General features: G+C 43.9%; 1 protein-coding gene across 1 annotated transcript in view; it reads left to right on the top strand.

The window, feature by feature from the left end:
* The first annotated feature begins 3706 nt into the window (after nucleotides 1-3706).
* Nucleotides 3707-19742, top strand: part of MPHOSPH8 (M-phase phosphoprotein 8) — a 49969-nt gene continuing 33933 nt past the window's right edge. The window contains exons 1-2 of the mRNA XM_056132958.1: nucleotides 3707-4023; nucleotides 16144-16296. Coding sequence (XP_055988933.1) covers nucleotides 3805-4023; nucleotides 16144-16296 — 372 coding nt within the window. The 5' untranslated portion in view covers nucleotides 3707-3804. The remainder of the gene's footprint in view (nucleotides 4024-16143; nucleotides 16297-19742) is intronic.

Below are 19742 nucleotides of genomic sequence, written 5' to 3' on the forward strand. Positions count from 1 at the left end.
AATATTCCAAGTGATGGGCCTGGAGCGATAGCACAGTGGGTAGGGTGTTTACCTTGCACACGGACGAGCCGAGTTCGATTCCCAGCATCCCATATGGTCCCCCAAGCACCACCAGGAGGAATTCCTGAGTGCAAAGCCAGGAGTAACCCCTGTGCATCACCGGATATGACCCAAAATGTGTATATATTTATATATATATTCCAAGTTGATGAGAGCTATTTGATGATCCTGGAAGCTCACTTCCCTCTCCCCTTTTAGAGGACTAGTAGAGAACTGTGGGCAGCATTAGACAGATGGGGAGAAAGACTTTGACCTGTGTGATGTATCTACATCCAAGCCCACTTCTGGGTCCTAAGTCACTGCAGACATTGGCTGCAGCTTCATCAGTTTCCTCCTCATGTGGTTGTTTGTTTGTAAATTCCTTGGTATGTGCCCCAGCATTTCTTTCATGGATCTTCCTATCCATATGGCACCAAAACTCTCATCACCAAATCCAAAGTCACCTAGACTCTCTGTGTCCAGAAGTTTTAAGTCCTGCATTTCTATTTGGATCTATAACCTCCTTTGAGAGTATGGGTTTTTTTGTTGTTGTTTTATTTTTTTTCCACACTACTATTTCCAAGTCATTCTCTCTCTTGAAAACACCATAATACTACTGTTTAGTTGAGCCCCTATTTACTTATCCAAGCCTACCTGTTCTCCCCTCTCATTTGCTGAAGAGTTTCCTTTCAGAGCTCACCTGCCTTTCTTTGGAGTGAATTCCAAAATCCTGGACTTACACCACATGGAGCTAGTGGAGCCAGGGAGCATCTTGTGGTCCTGGGAGGATATAGGTGCTTTCCTGCCTGGTGTCCTTATTTTCCTGGGGAACCAGCATTGATTTCTTCTCATGGCTTTCTGTTATTCAGTATCAGCATTGGATTAAATTCTGGCATCCAAAATCACATGTTCCTTGGGTACTAGACCATCACATTTTTTTCTGAAGGCCAATTTTTGGTCAAGAAATTACTGCCTCAGTTTTTTTAAAATTAATTTTTTATTAGTGAAACACTACGAGGTACAGTTGTAGACTGACAATTTTTTGTGCTTGGGTTTCGATTATACAATGATCAAATACACATCCCTCCACCAGTGCCCATTTTCCACCACCATGGATCCCAGTATCCCTCCCACCCCCATACCACCCATCCCACCCTGCTTCTGTGGCAGGGCATTCCCTTTTGTTCTCTCTCTCCTTTTGGGTGTTGTGGTCTACAAAAGATACTGCCTCAGTTTGAGTGGTGGCGGGAAAATTCCAAATAATAATGGTGGGACTGGTGTTGGAATATTGACTGTAATCAAAGTAGAGAGAGTATTATGGAAATTGTCTACCACACAGGCAAGGGAAGGGTTGGGATGTTGGGGAACCTGGGGATTTTGGTAGCAGAAAATGTGAACTGGTGAAGGGATGGGTGTTTGATCATTGTATAAGCAAAACTCAAGCATGAAAGCTTTGTAACTATATTCTCAATAAAATAAGCAAATAAATAAAAAGAAATTTATGTCTAAAATTCTTTATTTCCAGGCTTTGGCGGAGCGCTCACATTTTCCACTTCCTTCCATTAACAGTAACTGTCAGCACTTGTGTGGTGCAATTTGACCAGCCTAAACTTGTGCACACTTCTGGAGAATATCCAGCAACATGACCGTTCACCAGCTCCTGATTCCCCTCGTCTCCTGAGACTGACAACAACACACCAGACATCACTTTACAAAGTTGTTTCTGTCTTACCCGAAGGAATCTCTGAGATAAGATCTGACAAACCCTGGTCCAAACTGGTCACATTTGAGGAATAGGAACTTAATTTTTACGTTTCTTAAATTAACTAAGAAACTTGTTTTGTTTGAGGGCCACATCTGGCAGTGCTCAGGACTTACTCCTGGCTCTGTGCTCAGGTATCATTCCTGGTGTGGCTTGTGGGACTATTTGTGGGGTTAGGGATCAAACCCAGGTCAGCCACATGCAAAGCAAATGCCATACCTGCTGTACTATCACTCCAGCTGAGAAACTTTGACAGTGAATATACATGAGTGTTATGGGGAAAAAATACCTAAAAGCAGGTCCAGGTAAATAGCATAGAGGGTTGGAGTGTATCTGACCCATGGTTGCATTAGACCACCACCCTGCCAGGCCATTGCAGCTTTGCATTGCTGGGCCCCAGCTCTGAAACATCTGTCTTGGTTGACTGAGTATCACAGGAAGTGGTTCCTGAGCCCCCAAAAAGTACATGAAAACAAAGAAAATCTTGTGACTTCATCAGAATTTAAAAGATATTGTCTGCTTTCCATAAATTTAGAAGCCATCCCTTTTCTTTTGCCTTGTTGATGAAACTGGGGCTGTTGCACTATATACACTGACTCACATGTTGGATGTGTCTCATTATTTCCTTTTCTTCCCTCACAATTTCTTAGAAACTTTAAGTTTGATCTAAAGACCTGAGTAGATTAAGGATTAGGAATCACGCTGCCTGGTTCTACTCTTAGTAATGTTCACTTTCCACTAGATTTCCAGTGAACACATGAACTTGTGTTTCTAATCAATGATCTGTGGAGCGAGACTTTTGCGTCCCTAGCAGTAAATCTGGAGAAATAGCACAGCGGGTAGGGTGTTTGCCTGGCACCGCCAACCCGCTTTTGATTCCTCTGTCCCTCTCCAAGAGCCGGGCAAGCTACCAAGAGCATCCCACCCACATGGCAGAGCCTGGCAAGCTCCCCGAGGGATATTCCATATGCCAAAAACAGTAACAAGAAGTCTCACAATGGAGACGTTACTGAGCCCTCTTCAGCAAATCCATGAACAACGAGAGGACAGTGGCACAGTAGAAAATCTAGCTGGAGAGAATGGGGGGACGGGGTGTAAGGTGCTTTTCACGTACATGGCAGACCCTGGTTCCACGCATAACGCAGGCCCCCTGCGACACCAAGCAAGCACACCCAGCTACTGCCACCCTGCCAGCCCCGCACGATGCGAGGAAACGTCTCCGCGTGGGCACGGGCACGACCCTGGTGTCAGAAGCAAAGGGCAAAGGGCAGGGAAGACGACCCAACAAGCATCTCAAAAACCCAGTTGGCTGCCACACAGGCTTTGTTTTCTCACTTATAATTCAAAATGAGGAAATAATTTTATCGTTAAAGGGAATTTTACCCCCAGCAACTTTGGGCGACTCTTTCACAACGACTCGTTATCTGAACAAAATCGTATCCCGTCCTCCGACATTCTCAAAGCGCAGACACACCGGGACACGAAGAGTCCTGTCGCGGCTGGTGGTGGCCGTCCTCCCTCAGCTCTCAGCCGAGGGGCACGCGCGTCACCTCTCCGGGAGGAACTGTCGGCGCGTTAACGAACCCTAGCTCCAAGCGGGCGGGGCAGGTCCCTGTCTCCGCCCGGGTCCGCCCTGGGGGACGCCTCTGGCATCCGCAGCCTCGGGAACCGCGGCGACCGCCACGGTCCGCGCCACCTCCAGCCCGCAGGGCCCTTCCAAGCGCAGCGCAACGAGCCCCTCCCACCTCCAGGGCCCGCCCCTCCACTTCCGCCCCGTCCCCTCGGCCCGCCCACCAGCTTCCCGTAGGTTTTGCAGGCGCCAGGCCGCCCGCCTTGGCTTGATTGGCTCGTGTACGTGTCGCTCCGGGTTCCCAGCTCTCCATTGGCTGATTTCCTCTTGTTGCGTGACGTCACTGGCGTAGGGGCAGGCGGAACGCCGAGCGCGAGGTGTAGCTGGCCTGTGTCGCAGCCGCTTTTCTTCGGCGGTTTGCTTGGCACCGGCGATGGCGGAGCCGTCGCCGTCGGCGGAAGATGCGGAGGGCGCGGGGGAGGCTGAAGTTCCCGTTTCAGGTGTCAACGGGCATGCTTATTCGTCCGAGGCGGAAGGCGAAGACGATGGGGCCGCGGGGGACGGGCCAGACGTGGCGCCGAAGAGAACGGAGAGCGTGGACGGGGAGGACGTGTTCGAGGTGGAGCAGATCCTGGACATGAAGATCGAAGAGGTGCGCGTGAGAGCGGCCGGCTGGAAGCGAGCGGCTCTCGGGGCCGGGGTGTGCGGCGGGACGGGTGCCGGGCCCCCGGAGGCGGCGGCCGGGGGGGAGACCCGAGGCGGCTGTGAGGGGTGAGGCGGCGGCCGGGGGTCGAGGGCCGAGGGGAGGCCTGAGGCGGCTGTGGGGGGGCGGAGGCCGAGGGGAGGCCTGAGGCCGCGTCCGGGGTCGGGGATTGGACTGCAGGCCGGGGGAGGGGAGGTGTGACGCGGCGGACCGGTGCCAGTTGAGGTGCGACTCGGTGTGCGCGGGGGGGGGGGGGGGGGGGGGCGGCGCGGCGGAGGTGTGAGGCGGTCGGCCGGGGCCGGGGGTCTGCGGGGACACGGTGTGGCGGCGGCGGGCCCTGGGTTGGGGAGCGGGCGGGGCGTGTCTTCCCCCGGTTGGGTGCTGTGCTCTGGCGGGGACCAGCACCCGTTACCTTCAGAGTGGGCGCCCCTTCCTTGGTCCGCTGCCAGCTGCTCACGTGTTCATTCTTCGGCACTTGTCCAGCCACCGAGCGTATTTAGCACGATTGCTTACGTGCACAAGTTCTTTCAGTCCAGTGGGTGAGAAGTCATTGAAGTCCAGTGCCACCTCCGTAGTCTGTAGTTCCAGTGCAGTAAAGATCGAGCTTTTTTGTTTAATTTTACCAAATAGATTGAAGTGCCTTGAGATAAAAGACTAATTTTAGATACTTTATATGTCACCTGCATCTGAAATAGTCAGAACATAGAATTAAGATGATGGATGGTGGGCAGATAGTACAGGGGAAGGCACTAGCCCTGCACATGGCAAATCCCAGCACCGCGTATGGCCCGCAGGCCTTACCGGGAGAGATTCTTGAGTATTCCTAAATGTGGCCCCAAACCACCCACCCCTCCCCTAAGAAAAATTATGATTTCCCTTTTCATACATTTAATCTCTGATCCTAAAGAACTATGGGGGCCAGAGCAATAGTACAGTGGGTAGGGCATCTGCCTCCCATGCAGCTGGCCTGAGCTCGATCCCGGTATCCCATATGTCCCCTGAGCACCGCCAGAAGTAATTCCTGAGTGCAGTCAGGAGTAACCCCTGAGCATCACTGGGTGTGACCCAAAAAAAACAACTAAGGACACTACCTTGAACTTCAAGTTCTAGTCACTTCAATGTGTACACAGTAAAGGAGGGGGGCAGTTACCTAGAATTGAGGGAAATTCCTAGTTCTTGGGGCCTTGGGTTTTTTGGTGCTCTCATAAATAATTATTGTACCTACTTAAGATTTTCCAGTTAATACAACAGTAAACAGGGACGACTAGAAAACAGAACTGTAGAAGAGAGGGAGATTAGTCTGGGCAGATTAGGTGTGCTCACGCAAAGTCCAGATGCCCTCCCCTGGTAATCCAAGGACACTTGTGACCCCTTTTTCCCCGAGAAATTTTTTTTTTTGCTTTTTGGGTCACACCCGGCAATGCACAGGGGTTACTCCTGACTCTGCGCTCAGGAATTACCCCTGGCGGTGCTCAGGGGACCATATGGGATGCTGGGAATCGAACCCGGGTTGGCTGCATGCAAGGCAAACGCCCTACCCGCTGTTCTATTGCTCCAGCCCCTCCCCGAGAAATTTTTATGCAACGCTGGGTATATAAAGTACATACACAAATAAAAGGTACTGGTAATAAATCATGATCCCCCTCCTCCCCTGCCCTTTGGGCCGCATGCAGTGGTGCTCAGGGCATACTCCTGGCTCTGCACTCAGTATCACTCTTGGGGCTTTGGGAAACATATAGGGTGCCAGGGATCCAACCCAGGCCTGCTAGTAAGTACCTTCGCCACTGGTCCCCATTATCTTTTAAATTTTTTTCACGACCCCATATATTCAGTTGTGGAGTCAATGAGTTACAGTTGAAGAAGCCAGGCCGTTTGAAGCACCTGTGACCCCCCCAAAGGGTTCAAGCATCATGTCCCTAATGAAACTCACCCCAAGACGGAGCCTGTTTGCAGTTTTCCCTGATGGGGGCGCCTCAAGCTTCCTTAGCTCCTTGAAATAACAACCTGAGGGGCCAAAACGAAAGTACAGCTGGAGGGTGCTTGTATGCACTAGGCCAATCCGGGTTTGATCTTTAGCATCTTATAATGGTAAGGATCCTACAGCATACCCTCAGCTCCACCAAGAGTAATTCCTTAGTACAGAGACAGGAGTGACCATCCGCCGCCTGCCCCCATAAGCCTGAATTCTACTGTGTGCAGGGTAAAGCTTTGAGATCAGCAGAACAGAACAGGATTATTGCATTTGCTTGGTAAATACAGTCAGCTCATTGACAATCTGTGGGATCTCTTATTCATGAACCCATGAAACCATCCAGATGAGGTCAGCTGTGGTCAGTGGTTGCCAAGGGGATTGCATTATGCTTTATTTGGGTTTTTTTTGTTGTTGTTGTTTTTTGCTGAACATCCAGTGACACTCAGAGGTTACTCCTGGCTCTGTACTCAGTAATTAGTTCTGGCAGTTGCTCAGGGGACAGTGTACAAGGCAAGCACCCTACCCATTGTACTATCTCTCTGGCCCCAACAACTATATTTAGCAATAAAAATAAGGCTTATATTATAGAGATGTATTAGTGAACATGGGCTGGAGCGATAGCACAGCGGTAGGGCGGTTTGCCTTGCACGCAGCCAACATGGCCGACCCGAGTTTGATTCCTCCGCCCCTCTCGGAGAGCCCAGCAAGCTACCGAGAGTATCTCGCCCGCAGGCAGAGCCTGGCAAGATCCCCGTGACATATTCGATATGCCAAACACAGTAACAACAAAGTCTCCAATGGAGACGTTACTGGGCCCACTCGAGCAAATCGACGAACAACGGGAGGGCCTTTACCTTTACCTTATTTGTTTTGGATTTTGACTTTTGGGCCACACCTGGTGATGCTCTGGGCTTACTCTTGACACTCACCTCAGGAATCCCCCCTAGTGGAACTTGGGGAACCACCTGGCGTACTAGGGATCAAAGGTATTTTTTAATAAATAAACATAGGTAGAAAAATATATGCACATACATGTTCACTAGTCACAGTCACTGTCACTGTCCTCCTGTTGTTCATCGATTTGCTTGAGTGGGCCCAGTAACGTCTCCATTGTGACACTTGTTACTGTGTTTGGCATATCGAATACATCACGGGTAGTTGCCCAGGCTTTGCTGTGCGGGAGAGATACTCTCGGTAGCTTGCCGGGCTCGCCGAGAGGGGTGGAGAAATCGAACCTGGGTCGACCAGGTTGGCCGCATGCAAGGCAAATGCCTTACTTGCTGTGCTCTCGCCCCAGCCCATGTTCACTAATACATCTCTATAATATAAGCCTTATTTTTATTGCTAAATATGGTTGTTGGGGCCAGAGAGATAGTACAATGGGTAGGGTGCTTGCCTTGTACATTGTCCCCTGAGCAACTGCCAGAACTAATAACTGAGTACAGAGCCAGGAGTAACCTCCGAGTGTCACTGGATGTGTCAGCAAAACAAAACAAAAATATGGTTTTAGGGACCACTTTGAGTTTTGTCCTTCCTACAGTTCTTGGGGACCTGTGGTGGTGGGTATCAAACCTTGTCTTCCTGCATACCCGTTGAGCCATCTCTTTGGCTCACTAGATGCCATTTTTTTGTTTACAGAAGATCTCATTTTTATGTGATAAAAGTTTGGGACTTATTTTCTTATTTTTGCTTATCTAGGGTATACTCGGGTATTTCTGTTTTAACAGCTTAGTGGTTATCATGAGGTACATTACCATGGTGATTAGCCCTGCTAACCCGGCTGGCCCCTCTGAATATGCAGAATTGTAATGTGATAATTACTGCCTTGGTTGTCTTTGCAATTTTCCATTTGCACATGTCTCCACACTCAGAAATAACTTTTATCTTTCATTTATTTGTTTTGTGTAACTGTATTTTATTTTTTTGCTCAACCTCTTTGTGAAGTTAATTCATGTGGTGTTGGTTTTTATTTTTCTTCAGTCCAGTGATCCGTAGTTTTCCATTTTTGCTATTTATGTGCATTTTAGATCTGTAGATTTTTATTGCTGCATACTATTATATACTGTAAACTATTACTTTCAGTGTGCAGTTTTGTAATGAATGGAATAATGCTTTTGTGAACTTGATTATGCCTCTAAATGCACTGTGCACATTTATTTTGATTCTATATATCTAGGACTAGTATTGTTTAGTGTTAAGGTACAAAGAAGTCTTTTGCTTTAATTTTTGAAGTAGTAGTGGCTATTTTACATTTCTAATGATACAAATACTCCTTTTTTTGTTTTTGATTTTGGGGTCACTCCTGGCGATGCTCAGGGCTCACTCCTGGCTCTGCACTCAGAAATCACTCCTGGCGGTGCTTAGAGGACCATATAGGATGCCCAAGATTGTGCAAGGGAAATGCCCTACCCACTGTATTACTGCCTTAGTTCTCCTTTGTTTCTTACCCTGCCAGTACTTGATACTGTTATTCTGCTTAGCTAGTACAGGTGGGCATGTGTTGTTTCCTAGTGTATTTATTTCTTTGGATCCTACATCAGTGTTAAAGTACCTTCTCATAAATATATTTATTGGTTTATCATTTATAAGGTGCCTGTTCACCTCCCCCTTTCCATTGAGTTGTGTTCTTTATTGATTTGTTGGAGTCTTTATGTGTTCTAGATTTGTTCCCTTTGTTGGAGGTGTGCTGCTGAGGTTGATGTCCAGAGACCTATTTCCATGTGTCTGTTTTCCCATGTCAGTAAGCAATTCTCACATATCCTACTGGAATTGCATGAGATTCAGCATAGTCTGACACTGCCAAACTGGAAGTAGCTTCACATTCCACAGGTAAAGGCCTAAGTCACTTAAGACTCACTCCACCTCAGGTGCCACTAACGGGTGTTCCTGTGCTTCTGTCCATATGGGTTGTAGATCTCAGGTTCTTATCATCTGCTCCAGTTTTATTCACTTCCTAGCCTCGTTTGTAGAACTAAGAAATAATGTAACACATTTTGTGTTACATCTTTGACTGCAGCTAATTGCCAAAGGTTCTTGGGACAGGATGTGGGGAATTGATGCAGAGTCTCAGCACCCTTTCCAAGCATGCCATCTCCTTGGTGCCCCATGTGTTCACAAATGCACCTTCCCACCTTCCCCTTCCCTGTTTTTGGATTTTGGTGGACACTTCTTTCCACCACTTCCACCCAAGCCACCTTATTTGCATAACAGGCAACATCTTTAGCAGGCCCTCCTAGGTGAAAACAAGTCTTCTGAGAGTTGTAAGCCAAGAATTGGATGAAAATCCATAAACAGGAGAGATGTGAGTGACCAGATCCATTTCTTCTGTCGCAGTTATAGCAGTAGCAAGTCTCTTTCCTATGTCATTTGACAATCAGAAGTTAATATGGATAATGTAAAACATTTATTATTTTTTATGTCTATTTTGAGAAATCTTTCCTTACCCAGTTCTCTTTCTTTTTTCTAGACCCCATTTGTTTTGCCGTTTGTGTTTTATATTGATGTTTCTCTCTCTCTCTCTTTTTTTTTTTGAGTCACACCCTGTGATGCACAGGGGTTACTCCTGGCTCTCACTCAGGAATTACCCCTGGTGGTGCTCAGGGGACCATTTGGGATGCTGGGAATTGAACCCAGGTTGGCCGTGTGGAAGGCAAACGCCCTACCCGCTGTGCTATTGCTCCAGCTCCTATTGATACTTCTCTTGAAGTTGATTTCTTTGTAAGATAGGGCTCAGATTTTATTGACTAAATAATTTTTTTTTTAGTTACTTTGGGAGGGGAGCTGTACCTGTCAGTTCTCTGGCTACTCCTGGCTCTGTGCTCAGGGATCACTCCCAACAGTGCTCTGGGGGACCATATACAGTGTTTGGAAGTTAACGCCACAATAGCCACAGAACAGGCAAGTATACTTCACTCCTGTACTATTCCTTTGTCTGTTGTATGTTGGCATTTTTTCCCTGTAACTGTAGAGATTGCAAATTTGATCTTTTTCTTTGAGGTTCTGGCTATTGAACCCAGGACATCACACATGCAAGGCTTTACCATTGAGCCACAACATAACTGATTTTATAATTAAACCAACTTTCTTTTTTTTCTATGAATAATACATTTTTTAAACTTGCAGAATGAAGAATTAATGTACAAAAATCACATGTATTTTTATATGCTAACAATGAACAGTTGGATATGAAATTTAAATATTGATACTATTTATTCAAGAACAAAATATTCAGAATAACAATGTTTAAGATATTTGAACATTTAATACATTAGTATTAAATATATAATACTATATAATATATAATGCACTAGTGAGGAAAGTTAAAAGGAGTTAAACACAAAGATATGGCATAACCATAGATTGGAAGTAAGCATTGTCGGGTTGTCATTTTTGCCCATATTAATCTGTAGAGTCTATGTACTCATTCAAACTTAAGAAGGCTTTTATTTTGGCAAATCAATTTTGTGTTTATTGAACAAACCAGGGGCCAGAAGATAATTCAGTGGGTAGGGCACTGTCACAATAGATTACTGACCTGGATTTGATCCCCATCTCATCTGGTTCCTCTGGGCACTGTTAGTCATGATCCCTGAGCACAGAGCAGGTATAAGCCCTGAGCACTGCCGGGTATGCCTTAAAAAATGAAACCAGGACATCAATAAACTGATATATTGGGTAGTGGTAATACCTTTAAAAAATTTTCAGATTTTACTTAAAAAGATTTTCTACCATTTCTTTATTTTATTTTGTTTTTTTAAATTTTTTTGAATTTTATTTTATTTTACTTTATTTATTGTAGGTGTTCTGCCTTTTTGGGTTTAGGCTTTGTTTTGGGCTTGTATTCTGTTGTGTTCACCTGGCTCAGGAACCCTGTATAGTATGTGATCAAACCAGATTTGGCTCTGTGCGGTGCACTTGCCTTACTTGCTGTACTCTCTCCAACCCCTTAGTAATCAAATAGTTTTGAGCTAAGTACGTGGCTCACTGTTTTTAGCCTTTCCCTTTTCAAATTGTGTATCATACTAGAAAATCTATTTTGATTCAACAAAAATATATATGTATACATGTATATGTATATATATATATTTCCAGGGTGGAGAGTGTACAGGGGTTAAAGCATTTGCTTTGCATGCAGCTGACTCTAGTTTGACTCTTGGCACTGTGTGTGATCCCCAGAGCACTACCAGGAGTGATCCGTGAGCACTACAAATCACATGTGTAGGAAAAAAATATATATATATATATGTGCATTTTATATAAATGTAAGAACCTCTGATCTACAGTTATCCAGACAAAGGTATTTTTTAAAAGATGTATTTTTTTTTCTGTGTGTGGCCCCAAAACAGAATCTATTTCCCTAGTTTGTTTTTTTTTTGCTTTTTACTTACTTACTACTTTTGGATCACACCCAGCAATGCAAAGGGGTTACTCCTGGCTTTGCACTCAGGAATTACTCCTGGCAGTGCTCGGAGGACTGTATGGGATGCCGGGAATCAAACCCGGGTTGACCAGGTGCAAATCAAACGCCCTACCCACTCAACTATTGCTCCAGCCATATTTTCCTAATTTTCATAAATTATGTACAATTATGAGCCAGAGTGATAGCACGGTAGGTAGGGCTTTTGCCTTGCACGCGGCCGACCCAGATTCGATTCCTCCACCCCTCTTGGGGAGCCCAGCAAGCTACCCCGAGTATCCCACCTGGCAAGCTCCCCATGGCGTATTCGATATGCCAGAAACAGTAACAAGAAGTCTCACAATGGAGACGCTACTGGTGCCCACTTGGATGATTCGATGTACAATTACAGAACTCATTTTCCAAACATGTAAGAATATTTAAGAGAATTTTTTACTTTAACTGCCATGTTGATAACTTTTGCATTGAGTATTTGATTGTGTTATTTAAAAACTGATATAGCTGCCAGCAAGGAAATGAATACTTCAAAAGTCTTGAAACATTTGGAACATGAAAAAGTTGTTTGTAAGATGCTATAAAGTAGTAGCCCTTCTTACTCCTAATATTCAGTACTGTGACTTACTTTGTATCACTTAAATCATGATTTCAAAATAGTATTATGGGCAGTAGAGGTAGAACAGCGGATATGCACTCGCCTTCTATCCCACTCACTTCAAGTACCAGCAGGAGTGACCCCTATGCAGTACTGGGTGTGGTCCCAAAACCAAAACAAAACATATAATTCAGTGATTTCATCCTCTATGGCCCCAAGACTCAGGTTCCAAACAGTGTTCTTCAGTATTTATTGAATGGATGAAATGAAAGTATTAAACTAAAAATCCAGTAACAAATATTCAGTAGATTAAGTGGAGCTATGACTGAGGTATGCTTCTTAATACTTAAGGAACTCTTAGGGGTGGGGAGATCATTCAGATAACTAGAGTATTTGCATCACATGCTGGAAGCACAGGGTGATTCTTGGCATGGCAGAGTCCCCTGAGAGCTTTAAGGTGCGTATGGCCCAGAAAATGAAAACAAGAGAGAACTAGTCAATTCCCATTACTTAGATCATATTTCATAATAACTAGCATTAGATTTAGGACTTTGCAGTTACAGTAGAAGCTCACTGGTGTTTTAGCTCCCTTTTGTGGGGGAGTATGGCACACTGAAGATGCACACAAATCTGGAGGTACTTCTGGAAACAGCGCAATAGTGTGAGCCCACTATCTCCATGATCTGACCCAGCTATGCTTGGTGAAAGGGTCCAGCTGTTGCCAGGTGGTATGGGAAAGAACCCAGAGACTGAGAATGCAAGACTGCAAGGCCTGTGTTTGACCCTGTTGAGCTCTCTCCCACCTTGCTTCTTTCCCCATATGCCCTCACTTAAATTCCTCTTTTGTTAGTAGTGTCTTGTTGGGGGTCACCCCTGGTAGGGCAGGGGTTGAACCCAGGCCTCTTACGTGCAAAACATGGGCTTGGCCTGTTAGAGCTTTCTCCACCTCTCCTTGTATGTTTGAGTAGTGTAAGTGTATAGGTCTGTCTGTTCATGATGAACAGTTGAACTATTGCTACTTTCTGGCTATTAAGACTAATACTGCTTTGATGTACAAATATCTCATTGAGCTCTTGTTTTTAATTATTTTGGTCTATACCTATGAGTACAATTGCTGGGTTGTGGGGTAATTAAGCTTTTTTTAATTGCCAAACTTTTCCCACAACTGTTGAATCATTTTCCATTACCACCACCAAGCGTAAGATGGTTCCAATTTCTCCACATCCTCAACAAAACAATTTTCCGTGTTTATATTTGTCTTATTAATAGCCATCTCTGGAGGATGTGAAATAATATCATTTTATATCATTTTCCTAAGGACTTGTGATGTTAGATATCTTTCCATCTGCTTAGTGGCCATGTATATATCCTTGGAGAAGTATTTCTTCAAACTCTTCACTCTTAATGTTGGTGATTTGTCTTTTTGAGTTGTAGGACTTTGTTTATATAAGAAACCCCTTTCAAAATGATTTGTAGATGTTACTTCCAATTGTATGGGTTATCTTATAACTCTGTCTTTTGGTGTACAGAAACTCCTTCCCTAACTGCCTCCCTTCCTTCCTTTTGGAGGGGACGGGATTTTGAGCCACACCTGGAATTGCTCAGGGGTTACTTGGGGAGAAGGGGGGCACACCATATGGAATGCCGGGGACCAAATCCCAGTAGGCTGCAAGCCTTGTGGTACCTGCATTCTACCTGCTGTACACTCTCTCCAGCCCCTACAGAAACTTTTTTTTTTCAAAGTGTTTGAAATTCAAAATCTTCTCCCCACCCCATTGCTCTCTTCTTGCTGTAGTGACGGGAAGTGTACTCAGACATAGCTGTGGTGCTGGCACCAGGGACAATGGATTGTGGCCCAGTGTGTGTTGTCTCAGCCTCCTGCTGCATGCAAGCACTTTTGGCCACAAGATCTCAAGTTTTGTTGTGGTTTTTTTTGTTGTAGTTTTGTTTCGTTTTGTTTTTAGTGAAGGTCAATTTACGGAGTTTTTTTGTTTTTCTGTTTTGTTCTTTTTTTGTTGTTGTTCTTTTTTAGCATATTCAAGAACCCTTTGTCAAAATCAAGATCCTGAAGATTTATTCCTGTGAGTCTGATGTTTCAGTTTTTCAAATTTAGCTCTTTGATCCATTGTGCATTTATTTTGTGAGGTATGATAGAGATCTGGCTTCATTTTTTCGCATGTGATAATACAGTTTTCCCGGTACAGTTTTATTTCCTTAGTAAGTGGACTTAATAAGTGGCATCCTTTTTTTTTTAAACCAATTGACCATAGCTGTCATTTTTGAACTCTTTTGAAATATCAGATATCAGTATGATATCATACTGGGGTTTTTTTTCTTTTTTTGGGTCACACCCGGCAATGCTCAGGGGTTACTCCTGGCTTTGCACTCAGGAATCACTCCTGGCGGTGCTTGGGGGATCATATGGGATGCTGGGAATCGAACCTGGGTCAGCCGCGTGCAAGATAAACGACCTACCCACTGTGCTATTGCTCCAGCCTGCTATCATACTGTTTTGATTACTGAAGTTTTCTAATAAAATTTGGTATCAGACACTGAATACTTTTGTTTTTTCAAGATTGCTTTGGCTCTTCAGAACCTCTTGTAATTACATATAAATTTGAGGTGTGGTTTTTCTGTGGTTTTGCACACATGGCTTTTGAAATTTTGCTAAATACTACATTGGATATGTTGATATTGTATTTATTTTGTTTTGGGGCCACACCTGGTGATGTTCGGGGGTTACTCCTGGCTCTGCACTCAGGAATTACTCCTGGTGGTGCTCAGGAGACACGGATGTTGGGGGTCAGACCCTGGTTCAGCCATGTGCACAGCAAGCGCTCTCCCTGCTTGCTTTTTTTTTTTTTGTGAAACACCATTAAGTACAGTTGTGGACATTACAAGTTTTTGTGCTTCAGTTTCAATTATACAATGATCAAGTACCCAATCCCTCCACCAGTGCCCATTCTCCACCACCAATGATCCCATTCTCCTTCCTCCCTGCTTTCTTATCTCCAGTCCCTTGTTAGCATTTTAATATTAGCTCTTTCTAAAAACACAGGCTATCTTTTCAGTTGACTTCTTGCAGCAGTGTTTGAAAGTTTTTGGTGTACAAGTCTTGCCTTTCTGTTTAAGGTTTAATTTATTCTTTCGGATGCCTTTATTAATGAAGTTGTTTTTTTAACTACCCTTTCAGATTGTGCATTGCAAATGAATAGAATCATGCCCTTAACCCATTGAATTATCTCCCCAACCCAAAAGGTTATTCTTTAAAGAAAAAAAATTACAGGGCTGGAGCCATAATATCGCGGGTAGGGCATTTTGCTTTGCACGTGGCCAGTTAGGTTTGATTCCTAGCATCCCATATGGTTCCCTGAGCACAGCCAGGAATAATTTCTGAGTGCAGAGCCAAGAGTAATCTCTGAGCATCGCCAGCTGTGACCCAAAAAGAAGAAAAAATATATAGTAATTTATACATTTTTAGGGCTGGAGCGATAGCACAGTGGGTAGGGCGTTTGCCTTGCATCCAGCCGACCCGAGTTTGAGTCCTCTGCCCCTCTTGGAGAGCCCGGCAAGCTACCGAGAGTATCTCGCCCGCACGGCAAAGCCTGGCAAGCTACCCCTGAGGTATTTTGTGTGCCAAACACAGTAACAACAGTGTCTCACAATGGAGACATTACTGGGCCCACTTGTTACTGGGCCCACTAGAGCAAATGGATGAATGAGGACAGTGATACAGTGATACATTTTAAAAACCACTTGCAAGACAAGCACCCAGCCTGGGTTTTGATCCCTGGCACCCCATATGGTCCTCCTGAGCACTGCTGGGTGTGGTCCAAAAACCAAAAAAAATCAAAATAGAACAGTTGGAGGAAATCCCCGTTTGTCATTTTTGCCCTCCCACCCACCCCCACCACCTGCCGTATCATTGATTTTTTTCAAAGAGTACACAAAAAGAAAACTCAATCTTTGGTATCTGGAAAATGGATCAAGGAGCTACTTCTAGAGATGGTTGTACTTTTTCACCATTTTTGTATTGGAAGCTGAGTAAAGTCAGTAACGTGCTTTGTCTGTTTCTAATGTATTTGACAGGGTAATGTCCTTTACAAAGTTCGCTGGAAGGGCTATTCATCAGAGGATGATACCTGGGAACCAGAGATCCATCTCCAGGATTGCAAGGAAGTTCTTCTTGAATTTAGGAACAGACTTGCAGAGAAATCAAGATCATCCAGGAACGAGACTCAGGTAGTAGGATCTATTTTTTGTTTTTATTGGAATGTATTTTTTTTTATTGATTAAAATCTACAGCTTATTTATAATAAAATGTAAAGTATTTGTATTGTAAACCCCGTATCACCAGTTGGGTATCTCTGAATGTGTTCTTAAGGGGAAGCCTCCCACGCAGTGTTTGAGGTCACCAGGTTAATACCTTGCAGTGCTGGGGGGTACCGTCCTTTATCTGGGATTGAAGTCAGGGCCTCCACATGCAAAGCATACTCCATCCTTGTGCTCTCTCTCCAAGCCTCACAGATGTTTTTATTTTATTTTTGCCAAACTTCTTTCTGTAGCAGGCATGATTGTAGCTGACAAATAATTGTGACTTGGACATACTGGTTAATATTTTTCTTTAAGAGTGAGATGACCCCCAGCACCAGTGGGCCGGCCCAGGTGTCCCTGACACCGCAGAGCCTGAGCAGCCTGGCATCCCCGGGTCCTTGTGCCGACTCCACAGCTGGGATTGCTGAGAATCACCATCCGGGCTCCCAGACCTCCTGTGTACCTCGTGGGAGGCCCCCACCACCATCAAAAGAAGAGTAAGATGAAAGTGAAGGGGAGAGAATGTCACAGCTTCACTTGTTTGTTCATGTGCAAGCAACTTATTTTTGTATGCCTAAAGAATATATGTATGCAGAGCTATTCAAAATTTTACTCCTACAAATGCAACTATTATATTAACTACAATTTATATTATTTGTAGTTAAATACATAAATGTAACTACAAACTATTATATTTTATCTGCTTTATAACACAGTGCAAGTGTTTCTGCTAATTGAAATAAAGCAAGAGGAAGATAACGGAGGAACTTAGCTAAATCAAGCTTTTGTCATCAGTGCTTTATTTTCGTTCTTTTGGGGGCCCACACCCATCAGTGCTCAGTGGCTTCTCCCTGTGGTGCTGGGGCTAACATGGTGTGCTAGGACTGAGCCAGCCTCCAGCATGTACAGCGTGGATGAGCCCTTTGCGCATGCTCTAGCCTGTCGTCAGTGCTTTTGAAAAAGACTGATAGGCGGCTAGAGTGGGATATTCAGAGTTGTATTAAGATTTTCTCATTTTCCATGTATGTTTTATTTATTTCTAAGTTGAATCAGCCCATTATTAATACTAAATGCTTTGCCCTTTTCTTTGGAATTAATGATCATATTTTAGATTACTGGCAGATTCTTAAACCTATATAGTAAAATTCCTTATATTCGAAAAGTGCAAATTTCTTATTAGTAACAGATTTCTGTTTATTACATTCTTCATTTGAAGGAAAAATATCGCTCTACTGGGTGGGGAGATAGTGTAGGGGTTGCGCACAGCCAAATCCAGTTCAATCCCTAGTACCATATATGGTCTCCTGAACCCTGCAAGGATGATTTTTGAGAACAGCCAAGAATAAGTTCTGAGCACTACTGGGTATGACAAATCCTCCCAACTCACCACTTTAAAAAAAAAAATTTTGTTGTTGCTGGAGATGTCATTCAATGACAAAGTACATATCTTGCATACATTCAGTCTCCAGCATTACAAAAAAAGTAAAACCCAAAAACCAAGACAAATTAAATCACCAGAGCAATATTAGGGCTATATTTTGATTGACCACTTAAAAGTGGTTGTTAATAATAGTAGTAGCAATACCAGAGACATCTTCTATATACTGGGTATATGCATGTGCCAACACTTTAATGGTTTGAGGTAAGTATTGATGCTTAGGACCTGAATAAATTTAGTAACCAATCTTAGGTTCACCAGTGAGTAATGGTAGAGCCTGCTGTTACCTATCATGCTAGGTTGCCTGTTTTGGTTTGAGCTTTAATTTGATATTAAATGGATAGCTTCTCTATGGAAGAGTGGAATTATCCAGATTTTAAAAAATTATGCTATAATTTTTAATAATCTTTAATAAATGCTTTTTAAGTTACTAAGCAAAAAAACTAAGAAAAAAATTTTTAGTACTCTTCAAAATGAATTCAGAAGAGACACTCCTCTCCAGCCTCAATTCTTTCGCTGTACTAACACTTTACATGACTAGAATGAATGCTTCTCCTCCCTCCTTCCCTATTTCTCTCCAAATACAGCCTTAACTAACAGAGATTGTGTTGCTTTCAAAGCTGAAGAGTTTTGGGTTGAGGTCTTACCTGAATTTCCCACTTCTTTATTAGTTAGGGTGTTGCTGAAACTTCTCGCAAGAAGTCTTTATCCTTTTCACTTTACTAAACCTCTTATTAAACTTAGTTTACAATTCTTTTGATTTAAAACTATTGAGCCTGGCAGATGACTCAAACAACTGGAACTGATGCTTTCCATGTAGGAGGCCCCAGTTTAATTCTGGCATCTCCAAATCCCTTGAGCACCAAGGCAGGAGAGACCCCGGTAAACTGCTAGATTGTCCACAAAACAACAATGCTTATTGATGGACTAAATGAGAAGAATTCTTCATTGATTGATGTGTTTGAGACATATTCTTTTTATTTTGTTTCCCCAGCTTGGGGAGTGAGTGTGGGGATGGGGTCGGGGTAGGAGGACAATGATGGTGTTGAACCACACCAGGCTAGTCTCAGGGCCTGTTCCTGGCTTTGTGCTCAGGAGTCCCCCGGCAGTGTTCTGGGATCATATATGGTGCTGGAGAGTAGAAACAGGGTCATGGTTAAGCAGTAATATATAAGGCAGGTGCCTTAGACTTGTGTGGTGTCCCTCTAGGACCTGAGACTTTTTTTTTAAAGCATTGATGCTGCAATTTGTGTTAATTCATTCACATTCAAGTATGAGCCATTTGGGCTATATGCAGGCATCAATGTATTAAGCTTAAAAATTTAGGTAAGTACTTCTCTATTGGGAAGATTTTCTCAGCAGTTACTATTTTATTTTAAAAAAAAAAAGAAAGAAAATACAGGTACTGGTAAGATTTTTTTTTAGTATTGGGGTTTTTGTATCTGGCAGTGCTTAGTATTTATTCCTGGCTCTATGCTCAGGAGTGACCCCCGGTGGTGCGTGGGAACCTTATGCAGTACCTGAGATCTAATCAGAGTTGGCAAACATCCTAACTCCCTGTACTATCTCTGTGGCCCTCACTTCCTATGCCAGTAATCTTTCTCATGAATCCTCATTTACCAAGTATTACACTTAACGTTGCTCTGACTCTTCAGCTTAATCATTGGGGATAGGAGTGCAGCCAAAATAAAACTAGTTGCTGACCTTTCTTCCCCTTTGGCAGATTTGCTGGTCATTAATTAGCTTTTGAGATTCTTTGGCTATAGATTTAAAAATTGGGATTCATTTTTTAAAAATTACAAATGGGGGCCAGAGAGATAGTACAGTGGGTAAGGTGTTTGCCTTGCATGTGACTGACCTGGGTTTGATATCCAGCTCCTCATAGGGTCCCCCAAGCCCACCAGGAGTGAATCCTGAGCACAGAGTTATGAGTAAG

This window comes from Sorex fumeus, unplaced genomic scaffold, assembly GCF_029834395.1.
Source record: "Sorex fumeus unplaced genomic scaffold, SorFum_2.1 ptg000095l, whole genome shotgun sequence".
Lineage (NCBI taxonomy): Eukaryota > Metazoa > Chordata > Mammalia > Eulipotyphla > Soricidae > Sorex > Sorex fumeus.